Below are 18,965 nucleotides of genomic sequence, written 5' to 3' on the forward strand. Positions count from 1 at the left end.
ATTTGGTTTATAAATATTAGGACCTAACTCTTGGATCATTGAACCTACCGACAAACGACTTGTGAACTAACCCGACAACGCAAAATCAACTAAAGCAAGGTGAGTGGGGATAGGCCTTGATTTTATTTTGGAGTATTTATCATTTTAGATTAATTATCAAAAAACATGCATGTGTAAATTTATTTTTATTAGAATTTGTCTTTTTAATTACTTCATTCATATCTTGTGATTATGAAATTGTGGAATTATGTTGAAATGTGGAATATGTTTGAAGGTGTGATTTGTATGCTAGAATAGATGTCGTAGATGGCTTGGAAATGAGAGGTATGGTGTGTCGTAGTATGGGATGCGGGAGCACTGTACACCTCGTACTATGCCATATAGTCTGCACATGGCTAGGGACGTCATTCCTTGGTACTACAATCCTTACCAGCAGGGGTCCAGGTGCTGGGTGATCATAGCTCCCTGTCACTGAGGAGTGTGTGGAACACCAGGGTGGGGTCTAGGCTATGATTATCGGAGTCTACCCACGGGGGGATCTGGGGATTACGACCGGTGTGGGCTCCATGCAACAATTGAGGATTTCGGCTTGGGTTGAGATGACGGACCCAAGTCTGTTTTCCCCAGTTGTTGGCGTAGTACGACCTAGAGACTTAGGCATTATTTGTTAGGTGGAAATTAGGTTTAAAATTGAATCCATGCATTAGGATTTTTGCTTTGTATGTGTGATTGCTTGTGTATGGTCTATCCTTTACTTGCTGGGCTCGGTGGAGCTCACTCCTATGGAATATTTTCTTTTAGATGGTCTTGCAGGTGGATATGATGGTGGCGGAGGGGATTACTTGGAGAACAGGGACTGATGACGAAGTCTTTTCATTTGTTTTCTTTTGTTAAAACTCTACATTTTTTGGACGATGTATTTCCATTGTAAATATTTTAGTATAGCTTGTTTCTGGCCCGATGGATGAAACTATGTAAATCCAGGTTGTCAGGGAAAAAGGGGATCTGAATGAAATTAATATATATATATAAATATAAACTTGTGAATTGTACTTTTCGCGCACTCTGATCAATAAAATCCTTTTTATCTTGATATGGTGTTGTGCTTATGACGTGTAAATACTGCATCTGGATCCTGGAGGTCTTCGAATACTTCGGGTATTCGGGTCACTAGCCGAATCCTCCCAGGGGGTGGTTTGCGGGTATGACAATTTTAGCCACAAATCTTGCCATGCCCTTAGGCATGTGGTAGTCATGGAATAGGTCCTAGCACAGGAGGACATTATCCAAAATATTTCAACCTATTATGAAAGCCGTTTGGGACTTGTCCACTTGCTAGTGAAGCACTCCTTTGAAACGGTTAGTAATGAGCTTAGCAATGAACCGATATAAGATAGAACTAATTGCAATAGGACAAAAGTCAGAAAAGGAAGAGGGGGATCCATATTTTGGAATGAGAATTAGCTTGGAGAGCTTGATTTCCAATAGGAGACACCTATTTATAAAGAAATCCTATATGGCAGAACACACATCGACTCTGGTGATATCCCAAATAGCTTTGAAGAATTTGGAGTTAAAATTGTCTATGCCTGGAGCCTAGTCAATACCGTAGGAAAAATCACCTATTTTATCTTCTCAATGGTGAAAGGCCTGGTGATGAGAAGGCCATCATTGACCGAGAGGGAGCGATTAACTGGAAGCTCAAAATGAGGACAGATCACCTACGATGATCCGCCAAAAGAGTGGTGGAAGAAATTCGCAGCCTCATCCAAGATGCCATCCTTCGAGTGCATCACACCCCCTAGGAGTTTTGGATGGCGTTGATATGGTTATGACACCACCTCACTTTGAGAGCTTGATGGAAGAAGGTCGTGCCATTATCTCCTTGGTCCAACCACTTTATTCGCATTTTTTGGTGAATCTCAACTTCATGGGTCGTGGACATTTGGCGAAGATGAGATACTGCCTCCTTTTCCTCTTGAAATAGGTTGTCTCTCCCCCCCCCTCGGTTGAGACAAATTTGAGTTTGGATTGAGTCGAGGGAAGCCTTGTCGTCATCTACTTGCTGATCGAGGTCCTTGAATTTGGAATGGCTCCAATCTTTGAGACGATTCTTAACCTCACGCATCTTGGAGAGCAATATGAACAAGGGAGTCCCTTGCTGCAGAACCGACCAGGCATCGCTTACTAAGGGAAGAAATTCCATATATTAAGGCCAGTAGTTGACAAAGGAGAATTTGTTGCTTCTTCTTTCGCGGGCATGGCTCCAACATAACTAAGGTGAGGCAGTGGCAGAGACCATGAGATTAAGAAATATGGTTTGAGAGGAGAGAAATGAGTCAGTCCAATGGGGATTAACCAACACCCAGTCTAAGTTACAAAAAATGTGGTTGTTTCTGAAACTGTTGTTGCTCCCGTGACAGGGTTACCACTCCACTTGAGGTCCTGAAGGTTGGAGTCTCAGATGTAGTCCACAAAAAGTTGAATGACGGATTGCATAATTGGACGCCCCCAACCTTCTCCTGAGGGTACAAAACCTTGTTGAATCGTTGAGCACAATCCAAAGTTCTGAGAATGAAGCAGTGATGTTTCGTAAATCTTTCCATAACGACAAACTCGAGCGAAGGAGAGTCTCTCACTATTCATTGTCCATTTGTCGGTGCAGATTGGTCGCCTTAGCACGCTAGAAATCCGCTCAAGGCATTTCTCCCCCCACAGATAAAGGCTAAGCCCTGGAAAACGAACCCACAGTGGCAAGCGATCCTCCACCTTAGATGAGAGCGAAATGTCCATCGACTAGGGCCAGAGAATCAATGGTCTAGCCCCAAATCGCCACAAACCATTATTGAGCACTTGTTGGTCGAGCTCCACAGATTGGAAATCGAAAATGAAAACTCCGCTTTCAAGGTTGAAGACCCTGACTACTCCGTTGAGTTCCTAGTGCTACTGCACAAACCTCTTCATGGATGTAAAGGAAGGTTTAGGGACAAGCATATATTCGACCAGAGCGGCATCCCACCGAGCTATTTCATCAGCAAAATACTACTCACAACATTTCACAACCTTTTGACCGTCTATGGTCTCTAGCTCCACATATGACAGAGAAACTCCTTTGTTATTTGGGGTGGAGTTGGCAAAAAGATGCGGCCATCTACCATCATTTATGACAATTGGAGAAGCAGTAGGCAAATACGAGTTAATGCCGCCCTCTTGAGAGGGTGGGATAGGAAGGACCATCAGTGATGAGATAGCGATTGGGAAACCCTAAAGGGAGGAAAGGCCAAATCTAATTGCTAGAGGAAAAAAACAATCTAACACTCTCGTTAAGAAGTTCTCAAATATTTTAGGGAGAAAGTTCTCTGTCTGGGAGTGTGGTCTATGCCAGCACTCCCGTGAGTCTATCTCTCTCCTTCCCATTTGAAAAGACACCTCTGTCCCCTTGTTTTGAGGAGGAGAGAGATAGACACATGGGAGTGCTGGCATAGACCACACGGACAGAAAACTACTTCCCAAAATTTTATTACCTTGTTGAGAAAAAGATCCTTGCAAGACAACGTGGCGCTTGCGCCAAGACGTATACATGGGAGGGGAATCGTTATCCCCTCCAATTCGCTACTTGCTCCAATCCCTCACATAGGAGTGGAAATGACCACCCTACCCCCTCCCCGAACACAATGCCCAAGGTGGGGTAGGGTAGTCATTTCCACTTCTATGTGAGGAATTGGAGCAGGCAGCGAATTAGAGGTGATAATTATTCTATGGGAGGGTTGAAATGATGGACCTGCTTGCCCCTTGTGATATATAAAAAACTCATCCTTATTAATTCTCCTCTTTTTAAAGGATTACTCTTACCTGAAGCATCTCTATCTAGAAGCAATTGGATCTCAAAAGGGATATTATCATTTTTTTTTGTGGTAACAACAGGGATATTATCTAGAGGAACCTATTGTTGATTGGCTCCTGGACAAATGAATCGTTGGCATGCTTCTTAAAATAAAGAAAAAAAACACTAATCTCATAAATGATAGTACCGGACATTCCTTGCCTTTCCCAGTTTCCCCTTCCTTGCCTTTCCCAGTTTCCCCTCTTTAGTCTACTTAAAAAAAAAAAAATTCCCTTCCCCCCAATGCAAAACTCTCCAGAAGCCTAGGCCATTGTCTTCCACACCGTTGACGCTTTGGCGTGTTACTTGGCTTTGGATTCTTCCATCAACCCACGCCTTCTTCACAAAAACTCTATAAATTTAAAGAATATGAAATCAAAATTAATAAAGAGTAATGAAATATAAAGAAATATTTCAATGTGAAGCTTCATACTACCTCATTAACTGTGCGGTCCAAATCTCATTTTGTCCGTTATCTAATGGTTAGGCCATGGTCTTTCTAAAGCTTTGATCTGGGTTGTTGATATGAAATTTAGTATATTAATCTATTGATTTGGAGTTTAATTGGACAGCTAAGACCAGATTTTTTGGTGGGCCATAGCCTCTCACATTCCGTAGGTTCAGTAATAATCATTACCATCTTTGTGATGGAAGATACTGATTATAGAGCTCAAAGGAATGAATACTATATATATTGTTTGAAGCGTAACCACACAGGAAATGGTTTCTTAATATCGAACGTAACAGAGGATATTGGGAATGGCTAAACGAAGGACGACACCGATGATCTGAAGTTTTTCATAGGAATTCCGATGAGAAGGAGAAGAAGAAGGAAAGAATATTAAAGATGGGTTTTTCTGAAGACAATCTTATAGGTTTTATTTTGGCTCTTAGCTCTAGTGCTTTTATAGGGGCAAGCTTCATAATTAAGAAGAAAGGTCTGAAACGAGCAGCTGCTGCTTCTGGAGTCCGAGCAGGTGAGATTTCATTCAGTTTTGGATAAAATTTAGAATTTATTTTCTGGGGTTTTTTTTTCTTCTGATTTTCTCTAATGGGTTTCTTTGGGTTGTTTTGTTTTTGTAGGAGTTGGTGGGTATTCTTATCTTTTGGAACCTCTCTGGTGGGCAGGGATGTTCACAAGTAAGTAAATTCTGAGAATTTTCATTTTTGTTGTTTAATTTTTACTCTGTTCGTAGGTTATGTTGTGATTATTTGTTTTTATTGTTGAGTTGAGCTTGTAATGTGGTTTGGATTGAATTATGCATCGGAGTTCTCTGATTCCTAACTGTCAAATTATCCCATTCGACCTTGAGTTTGTAAATTTAGTTCTTTTACTCTTGCTTGGTTCAGAAATTAGAGTTAGTATAGGGGTGAACCCCAACTCATATCTGGCTTTCCTTTTAGTTACTTGAAGAATTTTTTCCCCTTTTAAGTTCAATTTGCGGGTCTTATTGTGTACCTTGTTGGCTGGAATACTTAATACTCAAGAGAAAAAAACTGTTGTTCATTATGGCCTCTGGTCTTTTCACTGACTGTCTGCAACATCTGTTGTGTTATCTGCTTTAGTGTTTGTGGGAGAGGTAGCAAATTTTGTGGCCTATGCATTTGCCCCAGCAGTTCTTGTTACCCCTCTTGGCGCCTTAAGCATTATTGTCAGGTAGATTGATTTTGCTAATCTGTTTAAATTCTTTCAGTTATACTTATTATTTCTTTATAAAATTATGAACTTATTATCTGTTATGGGTTGGGTGGATGGTGTAGTGCCGTGTTGGCTCACTTTATGTTGAAGGAAAAGTTACATAAATTGGGGATCTTGGGCTGTGTAATGTGCATTTCTGGTTCAGTCATAATTGTTCTCCACGCACCACAGGAGGGTGCAATCACTTCTGTTCAGCAAATATGGAATATGGCAACACAAACAAGTGAGAGTTGCTCTCATTCTTGTCAATTTCTTCATTCTTCTTTTGAATATAATTTTAATGGTTGACATTTTCATGTTTCAGCTTTTCTGCTTTACGTGGCATCAGTAATTGTGCTGGTTTTCATTCTAGTCTTCCATTTCACACCACGATGTGGAAATACAAATGTACTGGTTTTTACAGGCATTTGTTCTTTGATGGGCTCCCTCTCGGTAAATTATTGCACTTTCTAGTAGTTTTCTAGTTTCTCCAACTGGTACTAGACCCCCACCCCCCTCAAAAAAAAAAAGGGTGAAGGAGTTAAAGAAGGGGCTACCTCCAAACTTTCCTTGAGACCTAGTTTTGGCTGATGTAATCAACATAACTAATGGATTAATGATTAATTTATAAATCAACTGTGCATTATAGATATTGATAAGCTAAAATAAAGTTACCATTAGTTCACCAGTATGCCAATGCTATTTAGCTATTTGCTCTCTGATTAGATTGGAGTTAAAAGGACTAGAATGTTCATAGTACTTGCATTATTATTCTTAGAGCATCATCTAGTAGCTTTAAACAGAGCTGAATGGAAAAACAGGGTTAGTTAAGTTCAGTGAATTGAGCATTGTTTACTGTGCAGGTGATGAGTGTTAAAGCCCTTGGAACTTCCCTGAAATTAACCTTCGAGGGTATGAATCAATTAATATACCCAGAGACGTGGTTTTTTATGGTGGTGGTGATTACATGTGTCGTTACTCAAATGAATTATCTCAACAAGGTTAGTGTGGGTTATTGTTGTCATTATTGTTCCTTATGCTTAGAAGGGTTCATCTTTTCTGTCTGCAAGTTTATAATCAACTGGTATTCCATCTAGGGCTGCTAATTAAAGTGTGCTCACGTATCAAAATTGAGGTGATAATATGGGTTACTGTTGTGAAACATGCACCTTCATTGGAATCAGAGTATTTGAATCCAGAAATTGTCTAAGTTTCTCAGTCATTGAATTTTTTGAGTTGTACGGTTTGAAATCTTATCATTGGCAATTGTATGTTCTGTGGTCTTGATGCATATTTCTGTTCAAGATTCTTTCCTTTTCAATATTTTCTCTAATTTTCATAAAATAGGATCTTCGACCTGGTGCGACAGGACCTTATGGTGAGTAATGTTGTTAAGCCATACTTAGGCTCTTTCCTGGTAAATCTGTCCAACCATGGTGTGGGATGCTTTCCATGGTAAAGGGTGAGAAGTAGCTTTTTACAAAATTTACTCATTTCCCTGGCCTCTTTAATATTTCTTTCACCAATATATTTTGGTTACTTGTTTAATTGTGGGAAGACAAGTGAAAAGAGGAACCCAAATCATGCCTCTAATTTCATGGCAATGCATAGTCTTCATTCCTGTAACAGTATTTTCTTTTGCTGTTTAATATAAAATTTCAGATGCAAATTTTCTGAAGAATCTGTAAAAAGAAACGGGTTATTAACTTAGAGTTGATGGTGGTTCTGTCTGAATTACAGCAATAGGGATGATCATCCTAAGAAAATTTACTTTTGTTATCATTTTCTTTTGAAACCCACCTGAGACAAGAAACTATTATTACGGATAACCAATTTGGTTTTATGCGAGGAAGATCCATGACTGAAGCTATTTACTTAATAGACTCATGGAAAGGTTTAGAGATTGCAAAAAGGATCTTCCTGTGGTCTTTATTGACCTAGAAAAAGCTTATGAAAGAGTCCTTAGAGAAATGTTTTAAGTAAATATGTGTACATAATTAAAGATATGTATGATGGTGTGGTGACTAGTGTAAGAACGGTGGGGGGTCAAGGTAGTGAAGTCCCAATTACTATTGGGTTACATCAAGGATTAGTTTTAAACCCTTATTTGCTTACGCTTATCATGGATGATTTAACCAGCGACATTTAAAATGAGATTCCTTGGTGTATGTTTTTTGCTGATGATATTATTTTGGTGGATGAGACAAAAGTAGGGATTAACACCAAGTTTGAGTTAGGGAGATCAACTTGGAATAAAAAGGTTTTAAGATAAGTAGAATGAAGATGGAGTATATGGTGTGTAACTAAAGTTACACTAGGACGGATAATGAGGTGGTGAAAATTAATGATACGGGGATTCCACAAAGGGATTATTTTAGGTATCTGGGCTCAATCATAAATCAAAAAGGTGATATAGAGGATGATGTTTCAGAAAGAATTAAAATAGGATGGATGAAGTGGGCAGTTGTGTCCGGAGTGTTGTGCGATCGACGTATTCCTTTAAAATTTTAAAAAGAAAATTTTATAGGACAGTCATATGACCGGCTATGATGTATGTTGTGGAATGTTGGGCAGTTAAGAAGCATCATGTTGATATAACTCAGTGTAGTGGAGATGAGGATGTTGAGATGGATGTGTGGAAAAAATAGGAAAGATGAAGTAAGGAATTATCATATTAGAGCTGATTTGGGAGTAGCTCCAATGCATGAAAAGCTATGAGAAATTTGTTTGAGGTGACATGGCCATGTTCAACGGAGGCCTTTGGATGCTCCAGTACCGAGGAGTGATTTGATTCAGATTAAAGGAACTAAAGATCCAGGGGCAGACCTGAAATGACCCTTGGAGAAGTGGTGAGGAAAACATGCATAGCTTAGGCCTTGTATCAAGTATGACCTCAAATAGAGCTGATTGGAGGGCAAGGATCCATGTAGCCGACCCCATTTAGTTGGGATAAGGTTGAGTTGTTGTTGTTGTATAGAACTTTCATAATGTTTGGAGAGTTGATAATATGAGGTTTTAGAATCAATGTAAAAAGGGTTTGGCTAGGGTTTTTTCTAGTGCCGGCTGCCGACCTGACTCACCAAGGCTGGGGTTTTTTCATAACCGGCTGTCGACTTGACGCACCAACCCTCCTCCTTTATCCGGGCTTGGGATTGGCAACAAATGGTGGTGCAGTTGTTATAATGTTTGGAGATGAGATAAAAATGGAGCTGCCACGTTGGATCACATTCTATTTATTATTCATTTTTATCTTCCATAGAGCATAGAAGAGGGAATCATGACTTACAGAGTTACAGGCACCCGGGCAGTATGAAGACCTATTTGCATCTTGGCTTCTTCAAAATATTTCTATAAACCCTTCCATAGTTGTCAAGGCATCAAGATGGTGGAGGGGAGCCTGGGCGACAATATGCCCAAGTGTTATTTTTAATACTCCAGTAGTAAGAAAAAATGTAAGCAATAAGCAGATACAAAAAGAAGGCTTAAAAAGAATGCAAATATGCAACAATAACTAATGTAATTTTACATTATTCACTCCCCCACCAAAATAAAAGAGGAGGGGGGGGGTAACTATTGCCTAAGTGCCCGATAGAGAAGAGAAGGGAGGAAAGAAGAAAAGAGGAAAAGAGGAAAAGGAAGAACCCGAAAAGAAGAGGAAGATGAAGAGGAAGAACCAGAGATGAGAAGAAGAAGAAAAGGTAAGAACCAAAGAAGAGAAAAAAAAAAAAACTAAAACCTGCCCAACATGGAAGAGAAACAAGGGGAAAAAGAAAAAAAAAAAAGGGTGGAGAAGAGAAACAGAAAGAACCAGAGAAGAATAGAGGAAGAAAAAGAGCAGAGGAAAGGAGGAAAAAAACCCCAATAATTACATCAGAATGGGTTGTCGGATTCCTTCTGCCGCCGGAATTCCTTTCTACAGTTGCCGCCCGCCAGAATTTCGCGCTAGGTTTTGGTTCCAGCAACGTTTGGTACTCAAGTCTCAAGCTTAAGTGCTCAATGAATGACAAACTGAATTTTTTATTGTTTATTTGTTTCGATTTTTTTTCTTTCTAACCCCGGTGATTCAATTTCAATGCTTCTCACTTGTATTATGGTTACTTATACATGCAAATAGAACTGATAGAATTAGCATCTGTTATTATGTTAAAGAAACACACACAAATAAAGCGACTGCACAGCCTTCAAGACATCCCAAGACACTTAAGACGACGCCTAGGTGTCGCTCAGAGAGCCAAGGCGACCGCCTTTCATGACAATAGTAAGGCGGTACTCGCCCAGCCCTTCAAAAACACCTGGATGCCAAGGTGCCGCTAGGCGACGCCAGGGCGGCACCTTGAAAACTATGAACCCTTCCCATATAAACTTGGCAATGTTACATAACATGCCCTGCAGACAAATCTGTAGCTAAGCCTGCGAAGTGATCCTTTCTTTTAAATCGTTATATGTCTTTGGTGTGATCCACCTGCAATTTCCAAATCAAGGGCTATAGCTTGACTGCCACTCATCTGATCCATATGGAAGATCCATCAGCTTCTCAACCCAAATGAAGCATCCATTCAGCTGGCCAATAAAACAACTATCTGTAGGTTTCTGTTTTAAATGATTTGTTGCACTTGGAGATTGTAACTTCTATTGAACTTGTGATAGTTACTCATTCGTCAGATGTCTTCCTGGCCTCATTGTTGTACAATGAAGTATTGAAGAGATACAGTCTTGAAGGGCTGTTTTTGTTTTTGATGATGATACTTCCATGATGCTTGTATGGAAATGAAACATATCACTGGGTCTCCCCTCCTATCCATTTGGTCTATTTATTATAATAAATTACTCTCTATAGCTTGAGAATTCCTTAAGCTGTACTTGGGTTTGTTCTCCTGATGTATGAGGGTTCTCTGGAAACAGCCCAAGCCCCCTCCAGTTGATTTTTAGTTTACTCTTACAATATTAGTAGGATGTCATATCCTGGGCCTTTGGAGTGTTCTGCATTTCTTTCTGTCTTTTTTGTTGGGTTGGGCTAGTTTTCAGACAGTGCCAGAGCATATTCCAGCAACAACAGTATTATCTATCCTGTGGCAGTATGTTTTGCACTCAAATTAGGTTGACATGCAATCCTCATCTTCATCTACTCATGGGTTAATTTTCAACCCAATCCTGATTTTTGCAATGTATTAGTAAAATGTTAAAATACTTGGGGATGATACTTGGGGTTCTCTGGAAATCATTTGTAAAAGTCAGTGTTGTTAAAATACTTGGGCTCTTGAAGTTAAGGGAAAGAACCCTATATATGGCTGGCCATATGGTTAGAGATTGACAACAAATTAGGCATGCGGCCCTGATACCCATCTATCTAACTGTCAGAAAAACCATATCATCCCCATATGGCTGTTGGTGCTGGGACCAACATTTTCCTTCTTCTCCCACTGTCAATCTCAATACATTACTGCAATGATACTGCTGTTATGTTGCATCTCTGTTTTGCGGAATTATAAAGAAAGGACTTATTCAATGCATGTTGACAAGATGCAATGACTTAATTTCTATAATCTAGTACCAGAATAGTGCCATGTAAATACGTGGACATAATTAAGGATATGTATGATAGTGTGGTGACTAGCGTTAGAACTATGGGGGACCAACACAATGAATTCCCAATTACTATTGGGCTACATCAAGGTTCAGCCTTAAGCCCTTATCTGTTTACGCTGATCATGGATGACTTAACCAGAGACATAGAAACAAGCTTCCTTGGTGTATGCTTTTTGCTGAAGATATTGTGTTGGTAGATGAGACTAAAGCAGGGATTAATGCCAAGCTGGAGTTGTGGAGATCAACCTTGGAATCCAAAGGTCTTAGGTTAAGTAGAACAAAGACGGAGTATATGGTTTGCAACTTTAGTCACACAATGACGGTTAAGGAGGTGGCCAATATTGAAGAGAGTGAGATTCCTCAATGTGACTATTTTAGATATCTTGGCTCTATCGTAGACAAAGAAGGCGACATAGAAAATGATATTGCTCAAAAAATTAAAGTAGGATGGTTGAAGTGGAGAGGTTCGTTCAGAGTGCTGTGTGATAGGCGTATTCGTTTAAAGCTTAAAGTAAAATTCTATAGGACGGTTGTACGGCTGGCTATGATGTATGGGGCGGAATGTTGGGCAGTTAAGAAGCGTCATATAGATAAACTAAGAGTAGCAAAGATAAGGATGTTGAAATGGATGTGCGGCAAAACTAGGAAGGATAAAGAAAAGAATGACCATATTAGAGCTGACTTGGGAGTTGCCCCGATTCAGGATAAGCTCTGCGGAAGTTGTTTGAGGTGGCATGGCCATGCTCAATGTAGGTCTTGGGATGCACTGTTATGGAAGAGTGATTTGGTTCTGATTGAAGGTGCTGAAAGAGCTAGGGGCAGGCCTAAAATGAACCTAGGAAAAGTAATAAGGAAAGATATGTATAGTTTAGGCTTTGTCCCAAGTATGACTTTAAATAGAACTGTTTGGACGGCTAAGATCCATGTAGCCGACCCCATTTAGATGGTTTTTTTTTTATTTGTTGCTGATGCTGCTATACTCTTCCCTTTTTTCTTTTCTCTATTTTTCTTATTTTTTGCCTTCGCAAGGATCCATATAGCCGACCCCATTTAGTTGGGATAAGGCTTAGTTGTTGTTGTAGTACCAGAATAGGATAGAGAAGCTTAATTGTGTTCATATTTAATAACTACGTAAAAGTTGAACTTGTACTCATGGTTCAAAATCTCGTGATATATCGCCGATATTTCGGTATAGTTTGGATATCTCGACACTGCTGAGACGAGATGACCATACGAAATGAAAAAGTCCAAATTTTGGTATATTTCATGATTCGTGAAATGTCGGTATATTACTTAAACAATGTATATTTAACTATTTATACATCAGGGTCCAACCGTATATTGTCAATCAAGGGTGCAAACCCAAAACACCACTTTGAGTTCATTTCTTGCAATATGAAGGTTTAAATGTGTTTATTTAGCTTAAATAAGGGTGTACATGAAGTATCAGGCCTTAATATGGCCAAAAACTCACCGAGATGGACTGCTGAAATATGGCAGAAAAAATACCATATATTGGCGAAATTTCGGAAATCTTGACCTGCCCGAAGACGAGATGAGATCTTGAACTATGCTTGTACTACGATATATGTTGTGGTAGACGGAGCTTGATTAATAAGACTGGGGAATGGAAATGACATGAAAGTACTTGGAGGGACTGGTATGGAGGTTGCATTGGTTCCTCTTTCATGCCAAAATTGTGTAGATTCAAGTCTTAAATGAGATCTTTATAAATTCTTAAAGCTGCCGTAGGCTTCTGCAACTCTTACCTGGTAAATAACATTTAGGGGTTATTCACATTTTCCCATTAACAGTTATTTACAAGGTTATTTTGTTGTTAAATGAAAGAATGCTTTAGTTTCCCAATTCAGGGCAATGAATATGGACTTTTTCAATCACATGCTTACTATGAATTCTCTCCTTGACCTCCTTTCATTGTTTCAGGCTCTTGACACCTTCAACACTGCAGTTGTGTCTCCTATATATTATGTTATGTTCACATCACTTACCATTCTTGCAAGCGTCATAATGTTCAAGGTATTATTAGACCGTTTCTCTACTGGTTTCATATTATGTTTGAGATGCCATTTCTTCTCACTATACATCAAAGTAACTTCTTTGTAGATTAGCTTTATTTGGTTGGTCCCTTGACCAATCCAAAACATAAAACTGCTTGAGTCAGGTCATTTATCTGATTGTATGTCCAGCATGGCTAGCATATGTAGAAAGTTGAATTGATCTAGGTGAAATATAAAAGAAATAGCCCTTTTCTGGTGGGTTCTCACTGTTAGTTCTGGTAGCTTATGTCAGGACTGGGATAGCCAAAGTGCAGGGAGCATTGTGTCTGAAATTTGTGGCTTCGTTACAGTGCTTTCCGGGACCATCTTATTGCATGTGACGAAAGACTTTGAGAGGACTCCTTCTTTTAGAGGTCAGTGATGAATTTGTTAATTCCCTCTATTAACGCCTATACTGTCTCAGTATCAGGTTACAATCAGTTTGTAGAATTTTCAACTATTTAGGAATCCTGTACTTAATGTTTCCCATTCATGTAGGTAACTACGCACCCTTATCCCCATCATTATCAACCCGGCTTTGCAGTGGAAATGGGGAAGTATCAAAGCATGATGAGGAAGAAGTACCTCCTGAGGATATCTGCTTGAGAAGACAGGAGCTGTACTAGTTGCTGTCTACTTTCCAAAACTGATACCACTTTACCAGATTACAAGATTTTATGAAATTTCAGTGGGAATTCTGCAAACTCTGAGAAAGTAAACTATGCTAAGATGAGTTCTCACTATTCAAGTCAATGGATTCCAGAAGAAAATATTGGGGATTATGTGAAGATTAATGGAATTTGGTTCAGTTAGCTTTGGTAGCAGACTTTTTCGGGTTCTACACTAAAATATTTGTTGTGATGAAAGAGGTCAGGATTATGGTGATAGATATTTTACATTCTGCAATGCATGCCACTACATACTTGTAAAAAGTTCTTGGAGTTGCTGTGTTAGAGGTTTGCTGGATATGGTGAGTTTTGTGAAAATATAACAGATGCATTGGTGACATGGAAACATTGACTTGGTCTGGGTCTCCTTCTGCAGGAATTCTCTCTGACAGTGTATCAGTATGTTTGGGTAAATGATTTCCAAGTGGAAATCCATTGACATGTCCATACAAGTTTTGGGTATTTCTGGGCCCTGAAGAAAACTCACTGCCTGCTTGTATAGTAATACTTGATTTATTGTTCTGTTCACTTGTAAGGAGAAGAAGGAAATACAGGGAATAAGTTTGAAATTGTTACCCATTACATTTTTTTATACTTGTTGAGAATCAGCCAATGTGGCATTTAGTGGAGTCGTTGCCAAGCAAATGGTGCATACTATTGTACTGGTGGATATTTCTATGGTTTCGCTTTCATCAACATTTGTTATTCCCATGAGAAGGGGGATAAATAATCTTCAGAAACACCATTAGAGGTTCTGCTGAACAAAACCTAACTTAATGTGATCCAGTTTTTTTTATTAGAGAACATATTTTATTCCAGTTTCTCTATCTGAACTTTTTTATCTCTGGAATTGTAATCTAGCATATAAATCCGTGTGTGTGTTTTTTGGTGAGGCTCTATCCCTGCGGCCCTGCCCAGCTGCCCTGCATGAGAAGGTTTATTTTCTGGCACAGAGAGTCCTTGCTCACTGTGGGGTTGGTTTTTCAGGTGCTAAAGATTATAATTTTCTATTTTTCAGTTGTATTGGAAAGCTTTTCTCTGTTTCTATCATGTCCAAAAATCATGAACCAATCTCTTGCTTGAAGATGCTTGGAACTTGCTGAGTTTGTGAAATCTGTTGGGTTTGTACTATTGTTTCAAAACTAGGCTGGACCAATGGGTCAAACCATTGTAAACTGGAACCAACCCTAAATCGCCCTGGATGTACCGGTTGTTTCTTGCTATTGTACTCTTACCATTTTGATGTCAAGTCTGGTTTTAAAATTATGCTTTGTTCCATGAAGCTGGTTTGGAACTGGTCTTCACTGGCTAACAACTAACTCCTGCATATCAGTGTTCTGTAACCCTAGAGTCCAGGACCAGCTCGTCAAGGTTGATCCTGTCCACACCCCCTAACTCGGCCACTAATGTGTCTTATCCCCAAGAATCTATTGATCCAAATCGGGTGGTTCTATTGACTGGTCGAACCGGCCAGCCCAAAACCTTTCCCCAAAATGAATGAGGGTCGGCTTGTGTTTTTGTCATCACAAAAGGCTTCCTCTTGAGAAAGCAGCCAAAGTTAATGGGCATTGAGAAGGAAACTCTTGACATGAAAGTATATAAGTGACAATAAGGCGTCTTGTTCACATTGAATGTCAAGCAACAATTAGATATATTTTGGATAATAGAGTTCATTTTTAGGCTCATTAAAAAAAAAAAAAAAAAAAAAAAAATAGGTATCACTCATAAATTCTTGTGTGACTGCTCACTCAGATTAAATACATTTGGTATGACCAAAACAACTACCAATGTACCAATATTGCAAACCTATTGTTTGATTCATAAGAGATGTGAAAAAGTGGCGCTTCATTATATTAGTGAAATGTTTGCCCTCTCTCAGTCATACACAATTGGTTTTTTTAACATTATATGTTGAAAATGGAGACGTTGGAGGAAATTGAAGAATACATGAATTAAGTGATTATTGGAAGCGCATTTATGAAAGAGCAGATGGAAGTCTTTCATAGATGCCACCTCTGCATCTCCAATGTGTTTGAGCCATGAATCAATTTTTAATCCACTCAAATTTGTTCCCTCGTACTCCCTCTCCCTCCTTAAATAAAGGATTTATATTTATGGATCTAATAGAAATTAACTCATTGATTAGGAAGCAAGTAAACCTGAATGGAAAAGTTTTTGCCTGTGGTTGAATAATTCAAAAGAAGACCAAATAGAAGAATGGAAGGAGCACTAGTAATGTACTATACAAAACAATATCTAACACATAGGTTTATTGTGCTTAATTTTCTCTTTACAAAGAGATGCATTGTTTTTTTTTTTTTGGGGGGGTAAAATATTTTCTACTATTACTTAGAATGTCATAAGAAAATATTAGAATGTCATAAGAAAAGAAGAAATGTTATAAATAAAATGAATGTTTAAATAATGAAACAAAAAATATAGGAAAAAATAGAACTGTTAAATCATACTTTATAACTTTCCTATGATAAAAAAGTCTTATATTTGAGGTTTTCCATGGAAGTAAATCTTACCTCCGCTTCCCAAAGAAGATGTTTTCAAACTTGAACCCGCAACCATTAGGTCATAATGGAGCAACCTTACTGTTGTACTAAGGCTCACCCTCAAATAAAAGGGCAACAAAAATTTAACATCAATGACTAATTAGATTGTATTAATCTAGTAAAAAAAAAAGAAAAAGAAATTACTCACATTTACAAAACTTACCTTAATTTTTTTAACGATCCTATAGATCTTTAAGATGCAACTCTATGGATGGATTCAACATCAGCATTACCTTCAATCTCATCATTGAAAGAACGAGTATGAAGGTTCTCGTAATTCTTGTTGTTATATTGAAGAAATACAGAGTAAACGACATGGCACAACAATAAACAAGGTATAGGCCCAAAAGCCCAAAGAAAGAGAAGGAACGATAGGTAAAAAGCTTGCAATCCAAGTAACCAAAAGAAGCTCATGTTTGGTATATTCTATAACCTTATTATATGTTCTAATATAAGTCCACTCGAATAAGGAATTAGGCTGTGGTGGGCTCCACTAGATAGAATCCATTTAACCTAAAACCCTAGTTTTTCCTATATGTACTAGTTGAAGGCAGCAACTTGATTATTCCAAACTTGATAGGCAGGATGTATTGCTTTAAGTAACTTGTGCTTAAACCCAAAACCCTAACAGCTCCCATGATTCATACTCCAAGCAATATACACCACCAATTGATTGCAAATGCTTACCAGCAAGAGGGTTACCTCAAGGGCTAATAATGACTAGAGATTTAAAAGGTGTTAAACTTTATAAATTTGTTTCATATATCAGTAATTAGATTTAGTTTCTTTTTACTGTGATCAATCATCAGAAGTTTGGTCGAAATTCAAAGCGAGATATTTAATGGGAATTGAGCTACAACACCAATCTAATCTCTCATTTTCCTCTTTTTATCGCGTAACTTCCTATTTTTTCTTGCTGCCCCAACAAAGTGGTGTCAAAACATCAACGACAATTACAAGTCATCCTCCTAATCAACATATTGTGTCCCATTCAAAGTTTTGTTATTTGGAATTTATTATGTATTATACTAAATATAAGGGAAAAAGATCTTTGTCCGGGAGTGTGGCCTACGCCAGCACTTCCATGAGTCTATCTCTCTTCTCCCCATTTGAAAAGACACCCCTGCCCCCTTGTTTTAATGAGGAGAGAGATAGATACATGGGAGTGCTGGCATAGACCACACTCCCGTATAGAAAACTATTTCCCCTAAATATAATTTGATATACTTTGATAAACTCTAGATGGATGAGGCAAAAGGGCTTGTCTACCCAAGAGAATTTGCCACACCTGCTGTAGCCATATATTAAATTCAAAATCTATGTCTGTACTTTTAAGGAAGCAAGAGGTGGAGAAGTATCCTCAACCTCCTTCCATAATTAAACCTATTTTTATTTTTTAGATAAACTACACCTTAGGTACCAACCGTTTAGAGAAACTACGTTACAGATACCTCATGTTTGATTTATTATGTATGGGGTACTTCACGTTAATATTATGTTTGTGTCACCTCATATTTCTTAAATGGGAAAAAGATCTCTACTTGGTGGTGTTTCCTATGTCCTCTCATAGGCCATAAGACCCCGTGAGTTGACGCTTCTGCCCCTGGGTAGATTCCCAGATACTTGTGTAGAGACCATGCGACCAAATAGAGATCTCTTGCCCTTCATAAATTTTGTGTTTAGGGTATCTAATATTTCATAAATAGTGTAGGGTATCCTCTTTTTCCATATTTTACCCATGGATATTATATATGGTTTTTCTCTCCCTCTTTAGTTGATCTACTGGACCAGATATCTATCGCAGCAGCCACTTGTAGTAAGGAGAGAGAGAAACTGGAATATCGATAACTCTAGCAATACAACAACATTGCTGTACACATCCGCCTTGTCCGAGACACAAGAAGTCATGTATACCAAGAGCAACATATCCAAAGTTCCTTCTACCCTTGTAAAAGCATGAGTTTGGGAACTGCCCAAATATCTTGCCAATGGAATAGAAAGATACGCACCAACAATATATTGGTTGGCTTGACATGACAATGGAGAGCTCTCGGAACACATTGATTGTGCAAATTTGTGAGTGCTCGAGATCTAACTTTTACAGAATTGATAAAATGAGAATATTAATTATCGTACCGGTTTGTCTGTCTATAAATTGGGATGAAAAATTTATTGTATCAACCCAGAAGTATTTCATTCATCCCAAAAAAGTAAAAAAAATCGAATGATTTTGATGGATCCATTGCAAGATATGAAATTCTGATTGAAGATGGAAGTAAAAGTACTACGATTTGCTTGTTCCTGAAACTATTTTATCGCCTAGACATCATAAAGAATTGAGCATTTCATTTGTTTCAATTTTAAGAATGGAAATACTCCAGATAGAAATCTAATATTTCGGAATGAAAATACTGTAAGGAATTGTGGTAATTACATACAAAGCAATCAATCCACAACATTCTTGGACCTTTCATGAATGGATTTTTTTAAATTATGATAAAGCTAAGAGAGGTGGAATTGAGATTGCCTTTC

At 38.4% G+C, this 18,965-nt stretch overlaps 1 protein-coding gene across 3 annotated transcripts; it reads left to right on the forward strand.

Moving 5' to 3' along the window:
- The first annotated feature begins 4,622 nt into the window (after positions 1-4,622).
- LOC122643897 (probable magnesium transporter NIPA6) lies at positions 4,623-14,400 on the forward strand. Of its 3 annotated transcripts, none has more exons than XR_006330189.1 (9): positions 4,623-4,860; positions 4,967-5,023; positions 5,450-5,540; positions 5,645-5,805; positions 5,887-6,014; positions 6,425-6,562; positions 13,092-13,184; positions 13,448-13,578; positions 13,703-13,721. XR_006330189.1 is itself a non-coding variant. In XM_043837467.1 (9 exons), exons 1-9 carry the CDS (start codon positions 4,731-4,733, stop codon positions 13,828-13,830), a joined length of 1,050 nt encoding a protein of 349 aa, XP_043693402.1. In that variant the 5' UTR covers positions 4,623-4,730; the 3' UTR covers positions 13,831-14,400. The 3 variants fall into 3 exon arrangements, 2 of the variants coding, with proteins under 2 accessions (XP_043693402.1, XP_043693403.1); XM_043837467.1 differs by having other exon boundaries at positions 13,458-13,582; positions 13,704-14,400; XM_043837468.1 differs by having other exon boundaries at positions 4,624-4,860; positions 13,458-13,578; positions 13,703-14,400.
- Positions 14,401-18,965: the final 4,565 nt, after the last annotated feature.

This window comes from Telopea speciosissima, chromosome 10, assembly GCF_018873765.1.
Source record: "Telopea speciosissima isolate NSW1024214 ecotype Mountain lineage chromosome 10, Tspe_v1, whole genome shotgun sequence".
Classification (NCBI taxonomy): Eukaryota; Viridiplantae; Streptophyta; class Magnoliopsida; order Proteales; family Proteaceae; genus Telopea; species Telopea speciosissima.